Source organism: Telmatherina bonti (genome assembly GCF_933228915.1).
Source record: "Telmatherina bonti genome assembly, chromosome: 2".
Taxonomy (NCBI): domain Eukaryota; kingdom Metazoa; phylum Chordata; class Actinopteri; order Atheriniformes; family Telmatherinidae; genus Telmatherina; species Telmatherina bonti.
Genome location: NC_136620.1, coordinates 43,090,507 through 43,113,811, shown reverse-complemented (window position 1 = coordinate 43,113,811; position 23,305 = coordinate 43,090,507). Strand labels below are relative to the sequence as shown.

General features: G+C 44.9%; 1 protein-coding gene across 2 annotated transcripts in view; it reads right to left on the bottom strand.

The window, feature by feature from the left end:
• Window positions 1–21,708, bottom strand: part of cdk10 (cyclin dependent kinase 10) — a 30,800-nt gene extending 9,092 nt beyond the window's left edge. For both annotated transcript variants that reach the window (XM_079248019.1, XM_079248018.1), the window contains exons 1-6: window positions 21,506–21,708; window positions 20,686–20,758; window positions 20,538–20,609; window positions 20,341–20,443; window positions 5,101–5,182; window positions 4,063–4,130 (exon numbers count right to left, since the gene is read on the bottom strand). In XM_079248019.1, coding sequence (XP_079104145.1) covers window positions 4,063–4,130; window positions 5,101–5,182; window positions 20,341–20,443; window positions 20,538–20,609; window positions 20,686–20,758; window positions 21,506–21,595 — 488 coding nt within the window. In that variant the 5' untranslated portion in view covers window positions 21,596–21,708. The remainder of the gene's footprint in view (window positions 1–4,062; window positions 4,131–5,100; window positions 5,183–20,340; window positions 20,444–20,537; window positions 20,610–20,685; window positions 20,759–21,505) is intronic.
• Window positions 21,709–23,305: the final 1,597 nt, after the last annotated feature.

Genomic DNA, 23,305 nt, shown 5'->3' with positions numbered 1-23,305 from the left:
CAGCTGGACCAGTAGAACCAGTGTCACACCAGTTCCACATACAGCTGGACCAGTAGGACCAGTGTCACACCAGTTCCCCATACAGCTGGACCAGTAGGACCAGTGTCACACCAGTTCCCCATACAGCTGGACCAGTAGGACCAGTGTCACACCAGTTCCCCATACAGCTGGACCAGTAGAACCAGTGTCATACAGCTGGACCAGTAGGACCAGTGTCACACCAGTTCCCCATACAGCTGGACCAGTAGGACCAGTGTCACACCAGTTCCACATACAGCTGGACCAGTAGGACCAGTGTCACACCAGTTCCCCATACAGCTGGACCAGTAGGACCAGTGTCACACCAGTTCCCCATACAGCTGGACCAGTAGGACCAGTGTCACACCAGTTCCCCATACAGCTGGACCAGTAGGACCAGTGTCACACCAGTTCCACATACAGCTGGACCAGTAGGACCAGTATCACACCAGTTCCCCATACAGCTGGACCAGTAGGACCAGTATCACACCAGTTCCCCATACAGCTGGACCAGTAGGACCAGTGTCACACCAGTTCCACATACAGCTGGACCAGTAGAACCAGTGTCATACAGCTGGACCAGTAGAACCAGTGTCACACCAGTTCCCCATACAGCTGGACCAGTAGGACCAGTGTCACACCAGTTCCACATACAGCTGGACCAGTAGGACCAATATCACACCAGTTCCCCATACAGCTGGACCAGTAGAACCAGTGTCATACAGCTGGACCAGTAGGACCAGTATCACACCAGTTCCCCATACAGCTGGACCAGTGGAACCAGTGTCATACAGCTGGACCAGTAGGACCAGTGTCACACCAGTTCCACATACAGCTGGACCAGTAGGACCAGTATCACACCAGTTCCCCATACAGCTGGACCAGTAGAACCAGTGTCATACAGCCGGACCAGTAGAACCAGTGTCATACAGCCGGACCAGTAGGACCAGTACAGTACAGCCGGACCAGTAGGACCAGTACAGTACAGCCGGACCAGTACAGTACAGCCGGACCAGTAGGACCAGTACAGTACAGCCGGACCAGTAGGACCAGTACAGTACAGCCGGACCAGTAGGACCAGTACAGTACAGCCGGAACAGTACAGTACAGCCGGACCAGTAGGACCAGTACAGTACAGCCGGACCAGTAGGACCAGTACAGTACAGCCGGACCAGTAGGACCAGTACAGTACAGCCGGACCAGTACAGTACAGCCGGACCAGTAGGACCAGTACAGTACAGCCGGACCAGTACAGTACAGCCGGACCAGTAGGACCAGTACAGTACAGCCGGACCAGTAGGACCAGTACAGTACAGCCGGACCAGTAGGACCAGTACAGTACAGCCGGAACAGTACAGTACAGCCGGACCAGTAGGACCAGTACAGTACAGCCGGACCAGTAGGACCAGTACAGTACATATGCATTGTATTTATCAGATGAAAACATAGAAACAACCGAGTCCAGTTTAATGACAGAGTTGTTGCTCTGGCGGCGATCTGGCGGCGATCAGGCTGCAGCGGCGTTCTTCAAGCCGACTCCACCAGCAGCTCGAGTCAAAACTACGGCAAGCAGACGGGGATAAAAGTTTCCAGCTTTCTGCTTTAAACCAGTCAGAATATGTTCTGTACTACACAGCAGAGAAAATATACGCTGTCTAATTTCCACCTGCAGCTGCCTTTAATCGTTTCGCCACCCTCCGGTCCACGTTGCATCAGTACGACTACACGTACTACTACACGTACTACTACTATTCTACAGTCCTGTAGCAGATACCTCTATCCACAGCGACGTACATCAGAGAGACAACAACACGAGCAGGACTTCAAACAGTCGAGGACATCCAGTTGGACGGCGGTGTTGACATGACGTGCTACAGGTTTCCTCCCTTCCATCCCATAATATCCCCCATGTTTAGGTACAGAGAATAATACCACAATGTCTGTTGAAAAGAACTGGGCGGAGTTCTAATATACCTAAACTAGGTTCACATGGAAGAGCCGAGTCTTCAGACACGGACTACATGTGTCCCGTTTCGGTCCCCGAGCCACATGTTGAAAGTTGAGGTACGAACCTGTGTATTATGAAGCTGCGGCGGAGGTACGAACCTGTGTATTATGAAGTTGTGATGGAGGTACGAACCTGTGTATTATGAAGCTGCGGCGGAGGTACGAACCTGTGTATTATGAAGTTGTGATGGAGGTACGAACCTGTGTATTATGAAGTTGTGATGGAGGTACGAACCTGTGTATTATGAAGTTGTGATGGAGGTACGAACCTGTGTATTATGAAGTTGTGATGGAGGTACGAACCTGTGTATTATGCAGCTGCGGCGGAGGTACGAACCTGTGTATTATGAAGTTGTGATGGAGGTACGAACCTGTGTATTATGAAGTTGTGATGGAGGTACGAACCTGTGTATTATGAAGTTGTGATGGAGGTACGAACCTGTGTATTATGAAGTTGTGATGGAGGTACGAACCTGTGTATTATGAAGCTGCGGCGGAGGTACGAACCTGTGTATTATGAAGTTGTGATGGAGGTACGAACCTGTGTATTATGAAGTTGTGATGGAGGTACGAACCTGTGTATTATGAAGTTGTGATGGAGGTACGAACCTGTGTATTATGAAGCTGCGGCGGAGGTACGAACCTGTGTATTATGCAGCTGCGGCGGAGGTACGAACCTGTGTATTATGAAGTTGTGATGGAGGTACGAACCTGTGTATTATGAAGTTGTGATGGAGGTACGAACCTGTGTATTATGAAGTTGTGATGGATGTACGAACCTGTGTATTATGAAGCTGCGGCGGAGGTACGAACCTGTGTATTATGAAGCTGCGGCGGAGGTACGAACCTGTGTATTATGAAGTTGTGATGGAGGTACGAACCTGTGTATTATGAAGCTGCGGCGGAGGTACGAACCTGTGTATTATGAAGTTGTGATGGAGGTACGAACCTGTGTATTATGAAGTTGTGATGGAGGTACGAACCTGTGTATTATGAAGCTGCGGCGGAGGTACGAACCTGTGTATTATGAAGCTGCGGCGGAGGTACGAACCTGTGTATTATGAAGTTGTGATGGAGGTACGAACCTGTGTATTATGAAGTTGTGATGGAGGTACGAACCTGTGTATTATGAAGTTGTGATGGAGGTACGAACCTGTGTATTATGAAGTTGTGATGGACGTACGAACCTGTGTTTTATGAAGTTGTGGTGGAGGTACGAACCTGTGTATTATGAAGTTGTGATGGAGGTACGAACCTGTGTATTATGAAGCTGCGGCGGAGGTACGAACCTGTGTATTATGAAGTTGTGATGGAGGTACGAACCTGTGTATTATGCAGCTGCGGCGGAGGTACGAACCTGTGTATTATGAAGCTGTGATGGAGGTACGAACCTGTGTATTATGAAGCTGCGGCGGAGGTACGAACCTGTGTATTATGAAGTTGTGATGGAGGTACGAACCTGTGTATTATGCAGCTGCGGCGGAGGTACGAACCTGTGTATTATGAAGTTGTGATGGACGTACGAACCTGTGTATTATGAAGTTGTGGTGGAGGTACGAACCTGTGTATTATGAAGCTGCGGCGGAGGTACGAACCTGTGTATTATGAAGCTGCGGCGGAGGTACGAACCTGTGTATTATGAAGTTGCGGTGGAGGTACGAACCTGTGTATTATGCAGCTGCGGCGGAGGTACGAACCTGTGTATTATGCAGCTGCGGCGGAGGTACGAACCTGTGTATTATGAAGTTGCGGCGGAGGTACGAACCTGTGTATTATGAAGTTGCGGCGGAGGTACGAACCTGTGTATTATGCAGCTGCGGCGGAGGTACGAACCTGTGTATTATGCAGCTGCGGCGGAGGTACGAACCTGTGTATTATGAAGTTGTGATGGAGGTACGAACCTGTGTATTATGAAGTTGTGATGGAGGTACGAACCTGTGTATTATGAAGTTGTGATGGAGGTACGAACCTGTGTATTATGAAGTTGTGATGGAGGTACGAACCTGTGTATTATGAAGTTGTGATGGAGGTACGAACCTGTGTATTATGAAGTTGTGATGGAGGTACTCCAAACCTCTGAGCAGCTGGAGGACGATACACTTCACCTGCAAACAGGAAGACAGACGGAAGCTGCGAAGGATCAAACTGGAACCTTTAGTACTGTAATTACCAGTACTGTACTGGTCACCAGTACTGGTACACATGATTAGTAGTACTACATGTAAGTAGTACACGTTATTAGTAGTACTACATGATAAGTAGTACACATGATGAGTAGTACTACATGATTAATAGTACTCCATGATTACTAGTACTACATGATAAGTAGTACACATTAGTAGTACTACATGATTAGTAGTACTACATAATAAGTAGTACTACAATATTATTAGTGTCTACAGGTGGTCTAGAGCTGGTCTAGAGGTGGTCTACAGGTGGTCCAGGGGTGGTCTAGAGGTGGTCTAGAGCTGGTCCAGCGGTGGTCTACAGGTGGTCCAGGGGTGGTCTACAGGTGGTCTACAGGTGGTCCAGGGGTGGTCTAGAGCTGGTCTAGAGCTGGTCCAGGGGTGGTCTACAGGTGGTCCAGGGGTGGTCTACAGGTGGTCCAGGGGTGGTCTACAGGTGGTCTACAGGTGGTCCAGGGGTGGTCTACAGGTGGTCTACAGGTGGTCCAGGGGTGGTCTACAGGTGGTCTACAGGTGGTCCAGGGGTGGTCTACAGGTGGTCCAGGGGTGGTCTACAGGTGGTCTACAGGTGGTCCAGGGGTGGTCCAGGGGTGGTCTACAGGTGGTCCAGGGGTGGTCTACAGGTGGTCTCTGCTTGTTTCTTCCGGACATCACAGGATTCACAGCTAAAACACTGAGGAAGTTTGTCCCTTAACAGCTTCAGTAGCAGCTGAAAGCCCGACCCGCCCGATTTGAAGCTACGAGACGTTTTCATTTGGAAGCGTTTGTGATCAGACTTCAGTAAAAAACGTATTTATGAAAGAAAAAACAGAATTATTTGAAATAAAAAGCCAAATGAGTTCCAGAAGGAGCTTGAAAAGTGTGAACACTTGTTTTCCTTTGGTCTCACCTGAGCTTCAGAGAAGGGCGTCTGCATGTTGTCCAGCAGGCTGGCCAGGTCCTGCTCGCAGTAGCTCATCACCAGAAACAGGCTGGACGACACAGGAAAACGATTAACGGACGAATAAAACCAGTAAATCTAAAGCTTCGTAAAAGTTCATCTGCAGGAACTGTTCTAACCAAACAACGGGTAAAAACAGGCATGAACACATCGGGACCGCAGTCTGGTCCCTGAACGGTCCCTGAACGCATCGGGACCGCAGTCTGGTCCCTGAACGGTCCCTGAACGCATCGGGACCGCAGTCTGGTCCCTGAACGGTCCCTGAACGCATCGGGACCAGCAGTCTGGTCCCTGAACGCATCGGGATTGCAGTCTGGTCCCTGAACGCATCGGGACCGCAGTCTGGTCCCTGAACGTATCGGGACCAGCAGTCTGGTCCCTGAACGCATCGGGACCACGCATCGGGACCAGCAGTCTGGTCCCTGAACGCATCGGGACCAGCAGTCTGGTCCCTGAACGCATCGGGACCAGCAGTCTGGTCCCTGAACGCATCGGGACCACGCATCGGGACCAGCAGTCTGGTCCCTGAACGCATCGGGACCGCAGTCTGGTCCCTGAACGCATCGGGACCCCGCATCGGGACCCGCAGTCTGGTCCCTGAACGCATCGGGACCGCAGTCTGGTCCCTGAACGCATCGGGACCGCAGTCTGGTCCCTGAACGCATCAGGACCACGCATCGGGACCAGCAGTCTGGTCCCTGAACGCATCGGGACCAGCAGTCTGGTCCCTGAACGCATCGGGACCAGCAGTCTGGTCCCTGAACGCATCGGGACCAGCAGTCTGGTCCCTGAACGCATCGGGACCAGCAGTCTGGTCCCTGAACGCATCGGGACCCGCAGTCTGGTCCCTGAACGCATCGGGACCGCAGTCTGGTGGTTTTGCACGCGGCGGGGCGGGTCGTGCACGCGGCTGTGTCCAGGTGTTTTAATGCCACATGTAAAAATGTTGGTACTTTCTCACCACATCGATCAGCTGTTTTATCAAAACAATCCGTTTTGCCGGCAACACACGGAAGCAGCAACTCCACTTCCTGCGTTCTCTGTGTTAACCACGCCCACCTCAGATGTCTGACCAATCACACGATACTTCTCGCAGCCCCGCAAGAAAAAAGTTCTGCCAGCCCGGTGTGTCAAGAACTGTCCTCAAACACGTCCGCGAGAAGAAAATGACGTCATTTTCTTCTCGGAGCCTCGAGAACAAGAAAAAAGTTCTCGCTTCTCGTGGAGGATGGAACGGGCTTTAGCTGCTGTGTTACCTGTTGTGTTGTTACCTGATGCGTTACCTGCTGTGTTGTTACCTGATGTGTTGTTACCTGATGTGTTACCTGTTGTGTTGTTACCTGATGTGTTACCTGCTGTGTTACCTGTTGTGTTGTTACCTGTGTTGTTACCTGATGTGTTACCTGTTGTGTTGTTACCTGTTGTGTTGTTACCTGATGTGTTGTTACCTGATGTGTTGTTACCTGATGTGTTACCTGCTGTGTTACCTGTTGTGTTGTTACCTGTTGTGTTGTTACCTGATGTGTTGTTACCTGATGTGTTGTTACCTGATGTGTTGTTACCTGCTGTGTTGTTACCTGATGTGTTACTTGCTGTGTTGTTACTTGCTGTGTTGTTACCTGCTGTGTTGTTACCTGATGTGTTGTTACCTGATGTGTTACCTGCTGTGTTACCTGTTGTGTTACCTGCTGTGTTACCTGTTGTGTTGTTACCTGATGTGTTGTTACCTGATGTGTTACCTGATGTGTTAACTGCTGTGTTGTTACCTGATATGTTACCTGATGTGTTACCTGATGTGTTGTTACCTGATGTGTTACCTGCTGTGTTACCTGATGTGTTACCTGCTGTGTTACCTGATGTGTTACCTGTTGTGTTGTTACCTGATGTGTTACCTGCTGTGTTACCTGTTGTGTTGTTACCTGCTGTGTTGTTACCTGATGTGTTGTTACCTGTTGTGTTGTTACCTGATGTGTTGTTACCTGCTGTGTTACCTGTTGTGTTGTTACCTGATGTGTTACCTGCTGTGTTACCTGTTGTGTTGTTACCTGCTGTGTTACCTGTTGTGTTGTTACCTGATGTGTTACCTGATGTGTTACCTGCTGTGTTACCTGTTGTGTTGTTACCTGTTGTGTTGTTACCTGATGTGTTACCTGCTGTGTTACCTATTGTGTTGTTACCTGATGTGTTACCTGCTGTGTTACCTGATGTGTTGTTACCTGATGTGTTACCTGTTGTGTTGTTACCTGTTGTGTTGTTACCTGATGTGTTGTTACCTGATGTGTTACTTGCTGTGTTACCTGCTGTGTTGTTACCTGCTGTGTTGTTACCTGATGTGTTGTTACCTGATGTGTTACCTGCTGTGTTACCTGTTGTGTTGTTACCTGCTGTGTTACCTGTTGTGTTGTTACCTGTTGTGTTGTTACCTGCTGTGTTGTTACCTGCTGTGTTACCTGCTGTGTTGTTACCTGATGTGTTACCTGATGTGCTACCTGTTGTGTTGTTACCTGATGTGTTGTTACCTGCTGTGTTACCTGCTGTGTTGTTACCTGATGTGTTGTTACCTGATGTGTTACGTGCTGTGTTACCTGTTGTGTTACCTGCTGTGTTGTTTACCTGCTGTGTTGTTACCTGATGTGTTGTTACCTGATGTGTTACCTGATGTGTTACCTGTTGTGTTGTTACCTGTTGTGTTGTTACCTGTTGTGTTGTTACCTGATGTGTTACCTGCTGTGTTGTTACCTGCTGTGTTGTTACCTGCTGTGTTGTTACCTGCTGTGTTGTTACCTGCTGTGTTACCTGATGTGTTACCTGCTGTGTTGTTACCTGCTGTGTTGTTACCTGCTGTGTTGTTACCTGCTGTGTTGTTACCTGCTGTGTTACCTGTTGTGTTGTTACCTGATGTGTTACCTGCTGTGTTGTTACCTGATGTGTTGTTACCTGCTGTGTTACCTGATGTGTTACCTGTTGTGTTGTTACCTGATGTGTTACCTGTTGTGTTGTTACCTGATGTGTTACGTGCTGTGTTGTTACCTGATGTGTTACCTGCTGTGTTACCTGTTGTGTTGTTACCTGCTGTGTTACCTGCTGTGTTGTTACCTGTTGTGTTACGTGCTGTGTTACCTGTTGTGTTGTTACCTGATGTGTTACGTGCTGTGTTACCTGATGTGTTACCTGATGTGTTGTTACCTGTTGTGTTGTTACCTGCTGTGTTACCTGTTGTGTTGTTACCTGCTGTGTTACCTGTTGTGTTGTTACCTGATGTGTTACCTATTGTGTTGTTACCTGATGTGTTACCTGCTGTGTTACCTGTTGTGTTGTTACCTGTTGTGTTGTTACCTGATGTGTTGTTACCTGTTGTGTTGTTACCTGATGTGTTACCTGTTGTGTTACCTGATGTGTTACGTGCTGTGTTACCTGATGTGTTGTTACCTGATGTGTTACCTGCTGTGTTGTTACCTGATGTGTTACGTGCTGTGTTACCTGTTGTGTTGTTACCTGTAGTGTTGTTACCTGATGTGTTGTTACCTGATGTGTTGTTACCTGTTGTGTTGTTACCTGATGTGTTACCTGTTGTGTTGTTACCTGATGTGTTGTTACCTGTTGTGTTGTTACCTGATGTGTTACCTGTTGTGTTACCTGATGTGTTACCTGCTGTGTTACCTGTTGTGTTGTTACCTGATGTGTTGTTACCTGATGTGTTACCTGCTGTGTTGTTACCTGATGTGTTACGTGCTGTGTTACCTGTTGTGTTGTTACCTGTAGTGTTGTTACCTGATGTGTTGTTACCTGATGTGTTGTTACCTGATGTGTTACCTGTTGTGTTGTTACCTGTTGTGTTGTTACCTGATGTGTTGTTGCCTGATGTGTTACGTGCTGTGTTACCTGTTGTGTTGTTACCTGATGTATTACCTGCTGTGTTGTTACCTGTTGTGTTGTTACCTGTTGTGTTGTTACCTGATGTGTTGTTACCTGTTGTGTTGTTACGTGCTGTGTTACCTGTTGTGTTGTTACCTGCTGTGTTACCTGTTGTGTTGTTACCTGATGTGTTACCTGCTGTGTTGTTACCTGCTGTGTTACCTGCTGTGTTACCTGTTGTGTTGTTACCTGCTGTGTTGTTACCTGCTGTGTTACCTGTTGTGTTGTTACCTGCTGTGTTACCTGTTGTGTTGTTACCTGTAGTGTTGTTACCTGATGTGTTACCTGCTGTCTTACCTGTTGTGTTGTTACCTGCTGTGTTGTTACCTGCTGTGTTACCTGTTGATGTGTTACCTGCTGTGTTGTTACCTGCTGTGTTACCTGCTGTGTTGTTACCTGTTGTGTTGTTACCTGCTGTGTTGTTACCTGCTGTTACCTGATGTGTTGTTACCTGCTGTGTTGTTACCTGATGCGTTACCTGCTGTGTTCTTACCTGATGTGTTACCTGTTGTGTTGTTACCTGCTGTGTTAACTGTTGTGTTGTTACCTGATGTGTTACCTGATGTGTTACCTGTTGTGTTGTTACCTGATGTGTTACCTGTGTGTTGTTACCTGCTGTGTTGTTACCTGCTGTGTTACCTGTTGTGTTACCTGTTGTGTTGTTACCTGATGTGTTGTTACCTGACGTGTTACCTGTTGTGTTGTTACCTGATGTGTTACCTGCTGTGTTACCTGTTGTTGTTACCTTATGTGTTACCTGTTGTGTTGTTACCTGCTGTGTTGTTACCTGATGTGTTACCTGATGTGTTACCTGTTGTGTTGTTACCTGATGTGTTGTTACCTGATATGTTTTTACCTGATGTGTTACGTGCTGTGTTACCTGTTGTGTTGTTACCTGCTGTGTTACCTGTTGTGTTGTTACCTGATGTGTTACGTGCTGTGTTGTTACCTGATGTGTTACCTGCTGTGTTACCTGTTGTGTTGTTACCTGATGTGTTACCTGTTGTGTTGTTACCTGTTGTGTTGTTACCTGCTGTGTTGTTACCTGTTGTGTTGTTACCTGCTGTGTTGTTACCTGTTGTGTTACGTGCTGTGTTACCTGTTGTGTTGTTACCTGATGTGTTACGTGCTGTGTTACCTGTTGTGGTGTTACCTGTTGTGTTGTTACCTGATGTGTTACGTGCTGTGTTACCTGTTGTGTTGTTACCTGATGTGTTACCTGCTGTGTTACCTGTTACGTTGTTACCTGCTGTGTTGTTACCTGTTGTGTTACCTGTTGTGTTACCTGATGTGTTACCTATTGTGTTGTTACCTGATGTGTTACCTGCTGTGTTACCTGTTGTGTTACCTGTTGTGTTACCTGCTGTGTTACCTGCTGTGTTGTTACCTGTTGTGTTGTTACCTGATGTGTTACCTGATGTGTTACCTGTTGTGTTGTTACCTGATGTGTTACCTGCTGTGTTGTTACCTGATGTGTTACGTGCTGTGTTACCTGTTGTGTTACCTGATGTGTTGTTACCTGTTGTGTTGTTACCTGATGTGTTACCTGTTGTGTTGTTACCTGTTGTGTTGTTACCTGATGTGTTGTTACCTGATGTGTTACGTGCTGTGTTACCTGTTGTGTTGTTACCTGATGTGTTGTTACCTGCTGTGTTACCTGCTGTGTTGTTACCTGCTGTGTTGTTACCTGTTGTGTTGTTACCTGTTGTGTTGTTACCTGATGTGTTGTTACCTGTTGTGTTGTTACCTGATGTGTTACTTGCTGTGTTACCTGTTGTGTTGTTACCTGTTGTGTTGTTACCTGCTGTGTTACCTGTTGATGTGTTACCTGCTGTGTTGTTACCTGATGTGTTACCTGCTGTGTTGTTACCTGATGTGTTACCTGCTGTGTTACCTGCTGTGTTGTTACCTGTTGTGTTGTTACCTGTTGTGTTGTTACCTGATGTGTTGTTACCTGATGTGTTACGTGCTGTGTTACGTGCTGTGTTACCTGATGTGTTGTTACCTGTTGTGTTGTTACCTGTTGTGTTGTTACCTGATGTGTTGTTACCTGATGTGTTACGTGCTGTGTTACCTGTTGTGTTGTTACCTGATGTGTTACGTGCTGTGTTACCTGTTGTGTTGTTACCTGCTGTGTTACCTGTTGTGTTGTTACCTGATGTGTTACCTGCTGTGTTGTTACCTGACGTGTTACCTGTTGTGTTGTTACCTGATGTGTTACCTGCTGTGTTACCTGTTGTGTTGTTACCTTATGTGTTACCTGTTGTGTTGTTACCTGCTGTGGTGTTACCTGATGTGTTACCTGTTGTGTTGTTACCTGATGTGTTGTTACCTGATGTGTTTTTACCTGATGTGTTACGTGCTGTGTTACGTGTTGTGTTGTTACCTGCTGTGTTACCTGTTGTGTTGTTACCTGATGTGTTACGTGCTGACTTGTTACCTGATGTGTTACCTGATGTGTTACCTGTTGTGTTGTTACCTGATGTGTTACCTGCTGTGTTACCTGTTGTGTTGTTACCTTATGTGTTACCTGTTGTGTTGTTACCTGCTGTGGTGTTACCTGATGTGTTACCTGTTGTGTTGTTACCTGATGTGTTGTTACCTGATGTGTTTTTACCTGATGTGTTACGTGCTGTGTTACGTGTTGTGTTGTTACCTGCTGTGTTACCTGTTGTGTTGTTACCTGATGTGTTACGTGCTGACTTGTTACCTGATGTGTTACCTGATGTGTTACCTGTTGTGTTGTTACCTGATGTGTTACCTGTTGTGTTGTTACCTGCTGTGTTGTTACCTGATGTGTTGTTACCTGTTGTGTTACGTGCTGTGTTACCTGTTGTGTTGTTACCTGATGTGTTACGTGCTGTGTTACCTGTTGTGTTGTTACCTGATGTGTTACCTGTTGTGTTGTTACCTGATGTGTTACGTGCTGTGTTACCTGTTGTGTTGTTACCTGATGTGTTACCTGCTGTGTTACCTGTTACGTTGTTACCTGCTGTTGTGTTACCTGTTGTGTTGTTACCTGCTGTGTTACCTGTTGTGTTGTTACCTGATGTGTTACCTGTTGTGTTGTTACCTGATGTGTTGTTACCTGCTGTGTTACCTGCTGTGTTGTTACCTGTTGTGTTGTTACCTGATGTGTTACCTGTTGTGTTACCTGATGTGTTACGTGCTGTTACCTGATGTGTTACCTGTTGTGTTGTTACCTGATGTGTTACCTGCTGTGTTGTTACCTGATGTGTTACGTGCTGTGTTACCTGATGTGTTGTTACCTGATGTGTTGTTACCTGTTGTGTTGTTACCTGATGTGTTACCTGTTGTGTTGTTACCTGATGTGTTGTTACCTGATGTGTTACGTGCTGTGTTACCTGTTGTGTTGTTACCTGATGTGTTGTTACCTGCTGTGTTACCTGCTGTGTTGTTACCTGTTGTGTTGTTACCTGATGTGTTACCTGTTGTGTTACCTGATGTGTTACGTGCTGTGTTACCTGATGTGTTACCTGTTGTGTTGTTACCTGATGTGTTACCTGCTGTGTTGTTACCTGATGTGTTACCTGCTGTGTTGTTACCTGATGTGTTGTTACCTGTTGTGTTGTTACCTGTTGTGTTGTTACCTGATGTGTTACGTGCTGTGTTACCTGTTGTGTTGTTACCTGTTGTGTTGTTACCTGCTGTGTTACCTGTTGATGTGTTACCTGCTGTGTTGTTACCTGCTGTGTTACCTGCTGTGTTACCTGTTACGTTGTTACCTGCTGTGTTACCTGTTGATGTGTTACCTGCTGTGTTGTTACCTGTTGTGTTGTTACCTGATGTGTTACCTGCTGTGTTGTTACCTGTTGTGTTGTTACCTGCTGTGTTACCTGCTGTGTTGTTACCTGATGTGTTGTTACCTGTTGTGTTACGTGCTGTGTTACCTGTTGTGTTGTTACCTGATGTGTTACGTGCTGTGTTACCTGTTGTGGTGTTACCTGTTGTGTTGTTACCTGATGTGTTACGTGCTGTGTTACCTGTTGTGTTGTTACCTGATGTGTTACCTGCTGTGTTACCTGTTACGTTGTTACCTGCTGTGTTGTTACCTGTTGTGTTGTTACCTGATGTGTTACCTGTTGTGTTACCTGATGTGTTACCTGCTGTGTTGTTACCTGCTGTGTTGTTACCTGCTGTGTTGTTACCTGATGTGTTGTTACCTGTTGTGTTGTTACCTGATGTGTTGTTACCTGTTGTGGTGTTACGTGCTGTGTTACCTGTTGTGTTGTTACCTGATGTGTTGTTACCTGATGTGTTACGTGCTGTGTTACCTGTTGTGTTGTTACCTGCTGTGTTACCTGTTGATGTGTTACCTGCTGTGTTGTTACCTGTTGTGTTGTTACCTGATGTGTTACCTGCTGTGTTGTTACCTGCTGTGTTGTTACCTGTTGTGTTGTTACCTGCTGTGTTGTTACCTGATGTGTTGTTACCTGTTGTTACGTGCTGTGTTACCTGTTGTGTTGTTACCTGATGTGTTACGTGCTGTGTTACCTGTTGTGGTGTTACCTGTTGTGTTGTTACCTGTTGTGTTGTTACCTGATGTGTTACGTGCTGTGTTACCTGTTGTGTTGTTACCTGATGTGTTACCTGCTGTGTTACCTGTTACGTTGTTACCTGCTGTGTTACCTGTTGATGTGTTACCTGCTGTGTTGTTACCTGTTGTGTTGTTACCTGATGTGTTACCTGCTGTGTTGTTACCTGTTGTGTTGTTACCTGCTGTGTTACCTGCTGTGTTGTTACCTGATGTGTTGTTACCTGTTGTGTTACGTGCTGTGTTACCTGTTGTGTTGTTACCTGATGTGTTACGTGCTGTGTTACCTGTTGTGGTGTTACCTGTTGTGTTGTTACCTGTTGTGTTACGTGCTGTGTTACCTGTTGTGTTGTTACCTGATGTGTTACCTGCTGTGTTACCTGTTACGTTGTTACCTGCTGTGTTACCTGTTGATGTGTTACCTGCTGTGTTGTTACCTGTTGTGTTGTTACCTGATGTGTTGTTACCTGTTGTGTTGTTACCTGCTGTGTTACCTGCTGTGTTGTTACCTGATGTGTTGTTACCTGTTGTGTTACGTGCTGTGTTACCTGTTGTGTTGTTACCTGATGTGTTACGTGCTGTGTTACCTGTTGTGGTGTTACCTGTTGTGTTGTTACCTGATGTGTTACGTGCTGTGTTACCTGATGTGTTACCTGCTGTGTTACCTGTTACGTTGTTACCTGCTGTGTTGTTACCTGTTGTGTTACCTGTTGTGTTGTTACCTGATGTGTTACCTGTTGTGTTACCTGATGTGTTACCTGTTGTGTTGTTACCTGATGTGTTACCTGCTGTGTTGTTACCTGATGTGTTACCTGCTGTGTTGTTACCTGTTGTGTTGTTACCTGTTGTGTTGTTACCTGATGTGTTGTTACCTGTTGTGGTGTTACGTGCTGTTACCTGTTGTGTTGTTACCTGATGTGTTGTTACCTGATGTGTTACGTGCTGTGTTACCTGTTGTGTTGTTACCTGCTGTGTTACCTGTTGATGTGTTACCTGCTGTGTTGTTACCTGTTGTGTTGTTACCTGATGTGTTACCTGCTGTGTTGTTACCTGCTGTGTTGTTACCTGTTGTGTTGTTACCTGCTGTGTTACCTGCTGTGTTGTTACCTGATGTGTTGTTACCTGTTGTGTTACGTGCTGTGTTACCTGTTGTGTTGTTACCTGATGTGTTACGTGCTGTGTTACCTGTTGTGTTGTTACCTGTTGTGTTGTTACCTGATGTGTTACGTGCTGTTACCTGTTGTGTTGTTACCTGATGTGTTACCTGCTGTGTTACCTGTTACGTTGTTACCTGCTGTGTTACCTGTTGATGTGTTACCTGCTGTGTTGTTACCTGTTGTGTTGTTACCTGATGTGTTACCTGCTGTGTTGTTACCTGTTGTGTTGTTACCTGCTGTGTTACCTGCTGTGTTGTTACCTGATGTGTTGTTACCTGTTGTGTTACGTGCTGTGTTACCTGTTGTGTTGTTACCTGATGTGTTACGTGCTGTGTTACCTGTTGTGGTGTTACCTGTTGTGTTGTTACCTGTTGTGTTGTTACCTGATGTGTTACGTGCTGTGTTACCTGTTGTGTTGTTACCTGATGTGTTACCTGCTGTGTTACCTGTTACGTTGTTACCTGCTGTGTTGTTACCTGTTGTGTTACCTGTTGTGTTGTTACCTGATGTGTTACCTGTTGTGTTACCTGATGTGTTACCTGCTGTGTTGTTACCTGATGTGTTACGTGCTGTGTTACCTGTTGTGTTACCTGATGTGTTGTTACCTGTTGTGTTGTTACCTGATGTGTTACCTGTTGTGTTGTTACCTGATGTGTTACGTGCTGTGTTACGTGCTGTTACCTGTTGTGTTGTTACCTGATGTGTTGTTACCTGCTGTGTTACCTGCTGTGTTGTTACCTGTTGTGTTGTTACCTGTTGTGTTGTTACCTGATGTGTTGTTACCTGTTGTGTTGTTACCTGCTGTGTTACCTGTTGTGTTGTTACCTGTTGTGTTGTTACCTGATGTGTTACCTGATGTGTTGTTACCTGATGTGTTACGTGCTGTGTTACCTGTTGTGTTGTTACCTGCTGTGTTACCTGTTGATGTGTTACCTGCTGTGTTGTTACCTGCTGTGTTACCTGCTGTGTTGTTACCTGCTGTGTTACCTGCTGTGTTGTTACCTGTTGTGTTGTTACCTGCTGTGTTACCTGTTGTGTTGTTACCTGATGTGTTGTTACCTGATGTGTTACGTGCTGTGTTACGTGCTGTGTTACCTGTTGTGTTGTTACCTGTTGTGTTGTTACCTGTTGTGTTGTTACCTGTTGTGTTGTTACCTGATGTGTTGTTACCTGTTGTGTTGTTACCTGATGTGTTACGTGCTGTGTTACCTGTTGTGTTGTTACCTGATGTGTTACCTGATGTGTTGTTACCTGATGTGTTACGTGCTGTGTTACCTGTTGTGTTGTTACCTGCTGTGTTACCTGTTGTGTTACCTGATGTGTTACCTGCTGTGTTGTTACCTGACGTGTTACCTGTTGTGTTGTTACCTGCTGTGTTACCTGTTGTGTTGTTACCTTATGTGTTACCTGTTGTGTTGTTACCTGCTGTGTTGTTACCTGATGTGTTACCTGATGTGTTACCTGTTGTGTTGTTACCTGATGTGTTTTTACCTGATGTGTTACGTGCTGTGTTACGTGCTGTGTTACCTGTTGTGTTGTTACCTGCTGTGTTACCTGTTGTGTTGTTACCTGCTGTGTTACCTGTTGTGTTGTTACCTGATGTGTTACCTGTTGTGTTGTTACCTGATGTGTTACGTGCTGTGTTGTTACCTGATGTGTTACCTGCTGTGTTACCTGTTGTGTTGTTACCTGATGTGTTACCTGTTGTGTTGTTACCTGCTGTGTTGTTACCTGTTGTGTTGTTACCTGCTGTGTTACCTGCTGTGTTGTTACCTGATGTGTTGTTACCTGTTGTGTTACGTGCTGTGTTACCTGTTGTGTTGTTACCTGATGTGTTACGTGCTGTGTTACCTGTTGTGTTGTTACCTGATGTGTTGTTACCTGATGTGTTACGTGCTGTGTTACCTGTTGTGTTGTTACCTGATGTGTTACCTGCTGTGTTACCTGTTACGTTGTTACCTGTTGTGTTGTTACCTGCTGTGTTACCTGTTGTGTTGTTACCTGATGTGTTACCTATTGTGTTGTTACCAGATGTGTTACCTGCTGTGTTACCTGTTGTGTTACCTGTTGTGTTGTTACCTGATGTGTTGTTACCTGCTGTGTTACCTGCTGTGTTGTTACCTGTTGTGTTGTTACCTGATGTGTTACCTGTTGTGTTGTTACCTGATGTGTTACCTGTTGTGTTACCTGATGTGTTACGTGCTGTGTTACCTGATGTGTTACCTGCTGTGTTGTTACCTGATGTGTTGTTACCTGTTGTGTTGTTACCTGATGTGTTACCTGTTGTGTTGTTACCTGATGTGTTACGTGCTGTTACGTGCTGTGTTACCTGTTGTGTTGTTACCTGATGTGTTGTTACCTGCTGTGTTACCTGCTGTGTTGTTACCTGTTGTGTTGTTACCTGATGTGTTGTTACCTGATGTGTTACGTGCTGTTACCTGTTGTGTTGTTACCTGATGTGTTACCTGATGTGTTGTTACCTGATGTGTTACGTGCTGTGTTACCTGTTGTGTTGTTACCTGCTGTGTTACCTGTTGATGTGTTACCTGCTGTGTTGTTACCTGTTGTGTTGTTACCTGATGTGTTACCTGCTGTGTTGTTACCTGATGTGTTACCTGCTGTGTTACCTGCTGTGTTGTTACCTGTTGTGTTGTTACCTGCTGTGTTACCTGTTGTGTTGTTACCTGATGTGTTACCTGCTGTGTTACCTGCTGTGTTCTTACCTGCTGTGTTACCTGTTGTGTTGTTACCTGCTGTGTTACCTGTTGTGTTGTTACCTGATGTGTTACCTGCTGTGTTACCTGTTGTGTTGTTACCTGCTGTGTTGTTACCTGATGTGTTACCTGTTGATGTGTTACCTGCTGTGTTGTTACCTGCTGTGTTACCTGCTGTGTTGTTACCTGTTGTGTTGTTACCTGCTGTGTTGTTACCTGCTGTGTTACCTGATGTGTTGTTACCTGCTGTGTTGTTACCTGATGTGTTACCTGCTGTGTTGTTACCTGATGCGTTACCTGCTGTGTTCTTACCTGATGTGTTACCTGTTGTGTTGTTACCTGATGTGTTACCTGTTGTGTTGTTACCTGCTGTGTTAACTGTTGTGTTGTTACCTGATGTGTTACCTGTTGTGTTGTTACCTGCTGTGTTACCTGTTGTGTTACCTGTTGTGTTGTTACCTGATGTGTTACCTGCTATGTTGTTACCTGACGTGTTACCTGTTGTGTTGTTACCTGATGTGTTACCTGCTGTGTTACCTGTTGTGTTGTTACCTGCTGTGTTGTTACCTGATGTGTTACCTGATGTGTTGTTACCTGATGTGTTACCTGTTGTGTTGTTACCTGATGTGTTGTTACCTGATGTGTTTTTACCTGATGTGTTACCTGATGTGTTACCTGTTGTGTTGTTACCTGATGTGTTGTTACGTGCTGTGTTACCTGTTGTGTTGTTACCTGATGTGTTACCTGCTGTGTTGTTACCTGTTGTGTTACCTGCTGTGTTACCTGATGTGTTGTTACCTGCTGTGTTACCTGATGTGTTACCTGCTGTGTTGTTACCTGATGTGTTACCTGCTGTGTTACCTGTTGTGTTGTTACCTGCTGTGTTACCTGTTGTGTTACCTGTTGTGTTGTTACCTGATGTGTTGTTACCTGATGTGTTACCTGCTGTGTTAGCTGTTGTGTTGTTACCTGATGTGTTACCTGTTGTGTTGTTACCTGATGTGTTACCTGATGTGTTACCTGTTGTGTTGTTACCTGTTGTGTTGTTACCTGCTGTGTTGTTACCTGATGTGTTACCTGCTGTGTTACCTGTTGTGTTGTTACCTGCTGTGTTACCTGTTGTGTTGTTACCTGCTGTGTTACCTATTGTGTTGTTACATGTGTTACCTGCTGTGTTACCTGCTGTGTTACCTGTTGTGTTGTTACCTGCTGTGTTACCTGCTGTGTTGTTACCTGATGTGTTACCTGCTGTGTTACCTGTTGTATTGTTACCTGATGTGTTACGTGCTGTGTTACCTGATGTGCTACCTGATGTGTTACCTGATGTGTTACCTGTTGTGTTGTTACCTGATGTGTTACCTGCTGTGTTACCTGTTGTGTTGTTACCTGATGTGTTACCTGCTGTGTTACCTGTTGTGTTGTTACCTGCTGTGTTACCTGCTGTGTTACCTGCTGTGTTGTTACCTGTTGTGTTGTTACCTGCTGTGTTACCTGTTGTGTTACCTGCTGTGTTACCTGTTGTGTTGTTACCTGCTGTGTTACCTGTTGTGTTACCTGTTGTGTTGTTACCTGATGTGTTACCTGCTGTGTTACCTGCTGTGTTGTTACCTGCTGTGTTACCTGTTGTGTTACCTGATGTGTTGTTACCTGTTGTGTTGTTACCTGCTGTGTTACCTGTTGTGTTGTTACCTGTTGTGTTACCTGTTGTGTTGTTACCTGTTGTGTTACCTGATGTGTTACCTGTTGTGTTGTTACCTGATGTGTTGTTACCTGATGTGTTACCTGCTGTGTTACCTGTTGTGTTGTTACCTGCTGTGTTGTTACCTGATGTGTTACTTGCTGTGTTACCTGTTGTGTTGTTACCTGATGTGTTGTTACCTGCTGTGTTACCTGTTGTGTTGTTACCTGCTGTGTTACCTGTTGATGTGTTACCTGCTGTGTTGTTACCTGTTGTGTTGTTACCTGCTGTGTTACCTGCTGTTACCTGTTGTGTTGTTACCTGTTGTGTTGTTACCTGCTGTGTTACCTGCTGTGTTGTTACCTGATGCGTTACCTGCTGTGTTGTTACCTGATGCGTTACCTGCTGTGTTGTTACCTGATGTGTTACCTGCTGTGTTGTTACCTGCTGTGTTGTTACCTGTTGTGTTGTTACCTGCTGTGTTGTTACCTGCTGTGTTACCTGCTGTGTTACCTGTTGTGTTGTTACCTGATGTGTTACCTGCTGTGTTGTTACCTGCTGTGTTACCTGTTGTGTTGTTACCTGATGTGTTACCTGTTGTGTTGTTACCTGATGTGTTACCTGTTGTGTTGTTACCTGATGTGTTACCTGCTGTGTTGTTACCTGATGTGTTACCTGCTGTGTTGTTACCTGCTGTTACCTGTTGTGTTGTTACCTGCTGTGTTACCTGTTGTGTTGTTACCTGATGTGTTACCTGCTGTGTTGTTACCTGCTGTGTTACCTGTTGTGTTGTTACCTGTTGTGTTGTTACCTGATGTGTTACCTGCTGTGTTGTTACCTGATGTGTTACCTGCTGTGTTGTTACCTGATGCGTTACCTGTTGTGTTGTTACCTGATGTGTTACCTGCTGTGTTGTTACCTGCTGTTACCTGCTGTGTTGTTACCTGATGTGTTACCTGTTGTGTTGTTACCTGCTGTGTTGTTACCTGATGTGTTACCTGTTGTGTTGTTACCTGCTGTGTTACCTGATGTGTTACCTGCTGTGTTGTTACCTGCTGTGTTACCTGCTGTGTTGTTACCTGATGTGTTACCTACTGAGTTACCTGATGTGTTACCTGTTGTGTTACCTGCTGATGTTTCACCATCCAAGTGTAAATAAATGTGTTGTACCTCTCAAGATGGCTGCCCACGACCACTTCTTTCAGCTCCACAATGTTGGCGTGCCGCAGCCTCAGCAGCAGCGTAATCTCTCTCAGGCTACTGATGGGGATCCCTGACAGAAAAAAACAGATTTTGGACATTTTTATAACACCTGAAAAATGAGAAAAGGCGTCACAGCAGCGGCGTGAACCCTGTTAACGTCTCACCGTCTTTCTCTTTGTCCATGCGGACCTTCTTCAGCGCTACAATCTCATCCGACTTGGTGTCACGGGCTCGGTCTAAAGCCAGGAGAGAACATGTTTATTTGCTGAATCTGTAATGAAACCGACATGTTAAGCAGGGGAAAACACTCACACACGATGCCGTACGTTCCTTCTCCTATTCGGTTGAGCTTCTCAAACTCTCGGACGCTTCTGCAGCTCCCGAACTGAAACCCAGTTTATCACGTCAGCTAACAGTCCTGACATTTATGTCATAAAAACAAGGCGTGAAACCAGCTTGGGTGATGTTTTTATTTTTAATGACATTACGAAACCATCCGAAGCAGGTAGGCGGTGTATAATAGGACTGCTGAAAAATAAACTAACCCTTAAAACTGGTTTCAGTGGTTCCCAGTTTGTTGCATTTAGTGCCTTTTTACTATAATTCTCTTTTTTAACTTAAGTATTTATATATTTTTATCTTGTTCTGAGAACATTTACATTTATAGCACCTAAATAATTTCATTAATATTCATATTCTTCGTTCATTTATAGTCATCGTTGTGGCATCAAATCTTTTTCTGTCTTAAGGTTTTGTTTTTTTTTGTTTTTGTTTTTTTTTACTTCTTTCAGCTGATGAGAAAAAATATTCAAACATAATGAATAAAACTAATTTCCTCGTTTGTTTTACGTATATAAGTGAACATGTATTTCAGCTTCAGTCATATTCAAAACAACTTATTAATAAAAGAATTTAGGATAATTATGAGATTAAATCGAAGTGAGCAACATTTTGCCTGGAACCAGGTCCAGTTTGGAGATTTACCGTTTTTCTTCTTTTAAATTGACTACAGAGTTTAATTAAACGCTGTTAAACCGTGTCCCACTTCACCTGCACGTAACTAAACAATGCATGTAAAGAAACAAACGTAAATAAACCAACATGTTTAAAAGTGTGGAGGTTTTATTCTCACCCTGTCGTTCTGCGGCACCGGGAAAGTTTTATAACCTCTGATGGATTTCAGCTTTATAATGTCCGCTTCGTCCTCTCCGACAGGCTCCATCCTTTAGTTTAGGTTGGTTTAAACCATTTAAAACCAATTTATGATGGTTTTGGGGCTCAGAAGAGAAAAGAAACGAGCTTTAGATCTTAACGTTTTTCAGGCTCCATCGTCGTTTGTTGTGAGGCAATAAAAATGGCCAACCAAAACGTTTCCCGGAGTTCAGGCTAACCTAGAGTCCCTCTGAGAAATTTACTGCAGAGAATATAAGATATTTTCACGTCAGTCTCCACTGTCATATTATTGTCTTACCAGACACAGCTACCTTACTGATATCACCAATTATTAAAAATTAAATGATTATTTTGATTTGATGAATCAGATTGATGATGATTACAGTTATAAGAAAGTATTTTTCCTGGGTCAGAGAATGAAATATTTGACATTTTTATTTTTTTTCATATATATATATATATATATCTGATGTCTTTTTATGATCTGAACAATAAAAATTGCCAAATAGTCTGTGGTTTTGAACATTCATTCATTCATTTTCTAAACCGCTTATTCCAATTCAGGGTCGCGGGGAAGCTGGAGCCTATCCCAGCTGGCTTTGGGCGACAGGCAGGGTACACCCTGGACAGCTCGCCAGTCCATCGCAGGGCCGGTTTTGAACATATTTTGTTTTAATATTTTATATGTAAGTCGCTTTGGAAAAGAGCAGAACATTTATCTGCTGACAGATTGACACCGACTGTTCAGCCTGTTCCTACACCTGATGGGACGTACTGGTTTACTGCCTGGTCACCAGTTTCCGTCCCACTACTAAAGGTGCAGAGGTGGGCCTCCGCTCTTTCATGGCTTCAGCTATGGTGATGTTGGATGGCGTGGCGTAGATGTCGTCTCGTGATGGAGCTGTGATGATGATGGTGGGGGGATGCTCAGAGGGGCTGGAGGACTCGCTGGTGGGCTGCGATGAGACGGGCCTCTCTGAAGCTGAAGACAACATGAAGAGACATCCCTCAGACAGGGAGACATTTTCTCATGTGAAAATAAATTTCACATTTTTAGATATAATGTTCATATTTAATAATGAACTAATTTCTTATCAGAATATTTTAATAAAAGGTTTTGTCATGGTACGTGGAGATGTGGGGACAACTAAACAATTAAACCAAAAAGTAGACAGGACAGAGACAAAACAAACAAAGTAAGACCTCGAAGCAGCAAAATAAAACTGAGGCGTAACAAAGAACAGGGGAACTAAATAAAAACCTGGCGAGCTACTTAACAGCTTAGTTTGTTTCAACGATCAGAAGAAACTTTCACTGCTGAACCTTCCATCCAGCTTCAGTTTCATGATTTAAACTTCTTGATAAAATAATGAGAGATGTGATTTAATGCCGTTGCATGGTTTACAGTGTGATCAGGTCTGTTTGTCTCTAAAAGGGGATCTTTAACCACAACGATGCTGCTGGGGGAGCAGGTTGTTTTATACCATGAAAACATGAGTCGGTGTGTTGCTGTATGAAAATATACAGTAGAAAATATACACACCTGCTGAGGCAGAAACCCTGATTATAGGTAGTTCCATAGTCAGAAACGTGGCTCTAGAGACACCGGGGACCATAGTCAGATGCATTCCTGGGGCCAGAGCGGGCGATGTCGAATCGTATTTGAAACTGCTGACTAAGGCTAAACGTAAATACCGTAAGATTGTAATTCACGTCGGCGGTAACGACACCCGGTTACGCCAATCGGAGGTCACTAAAA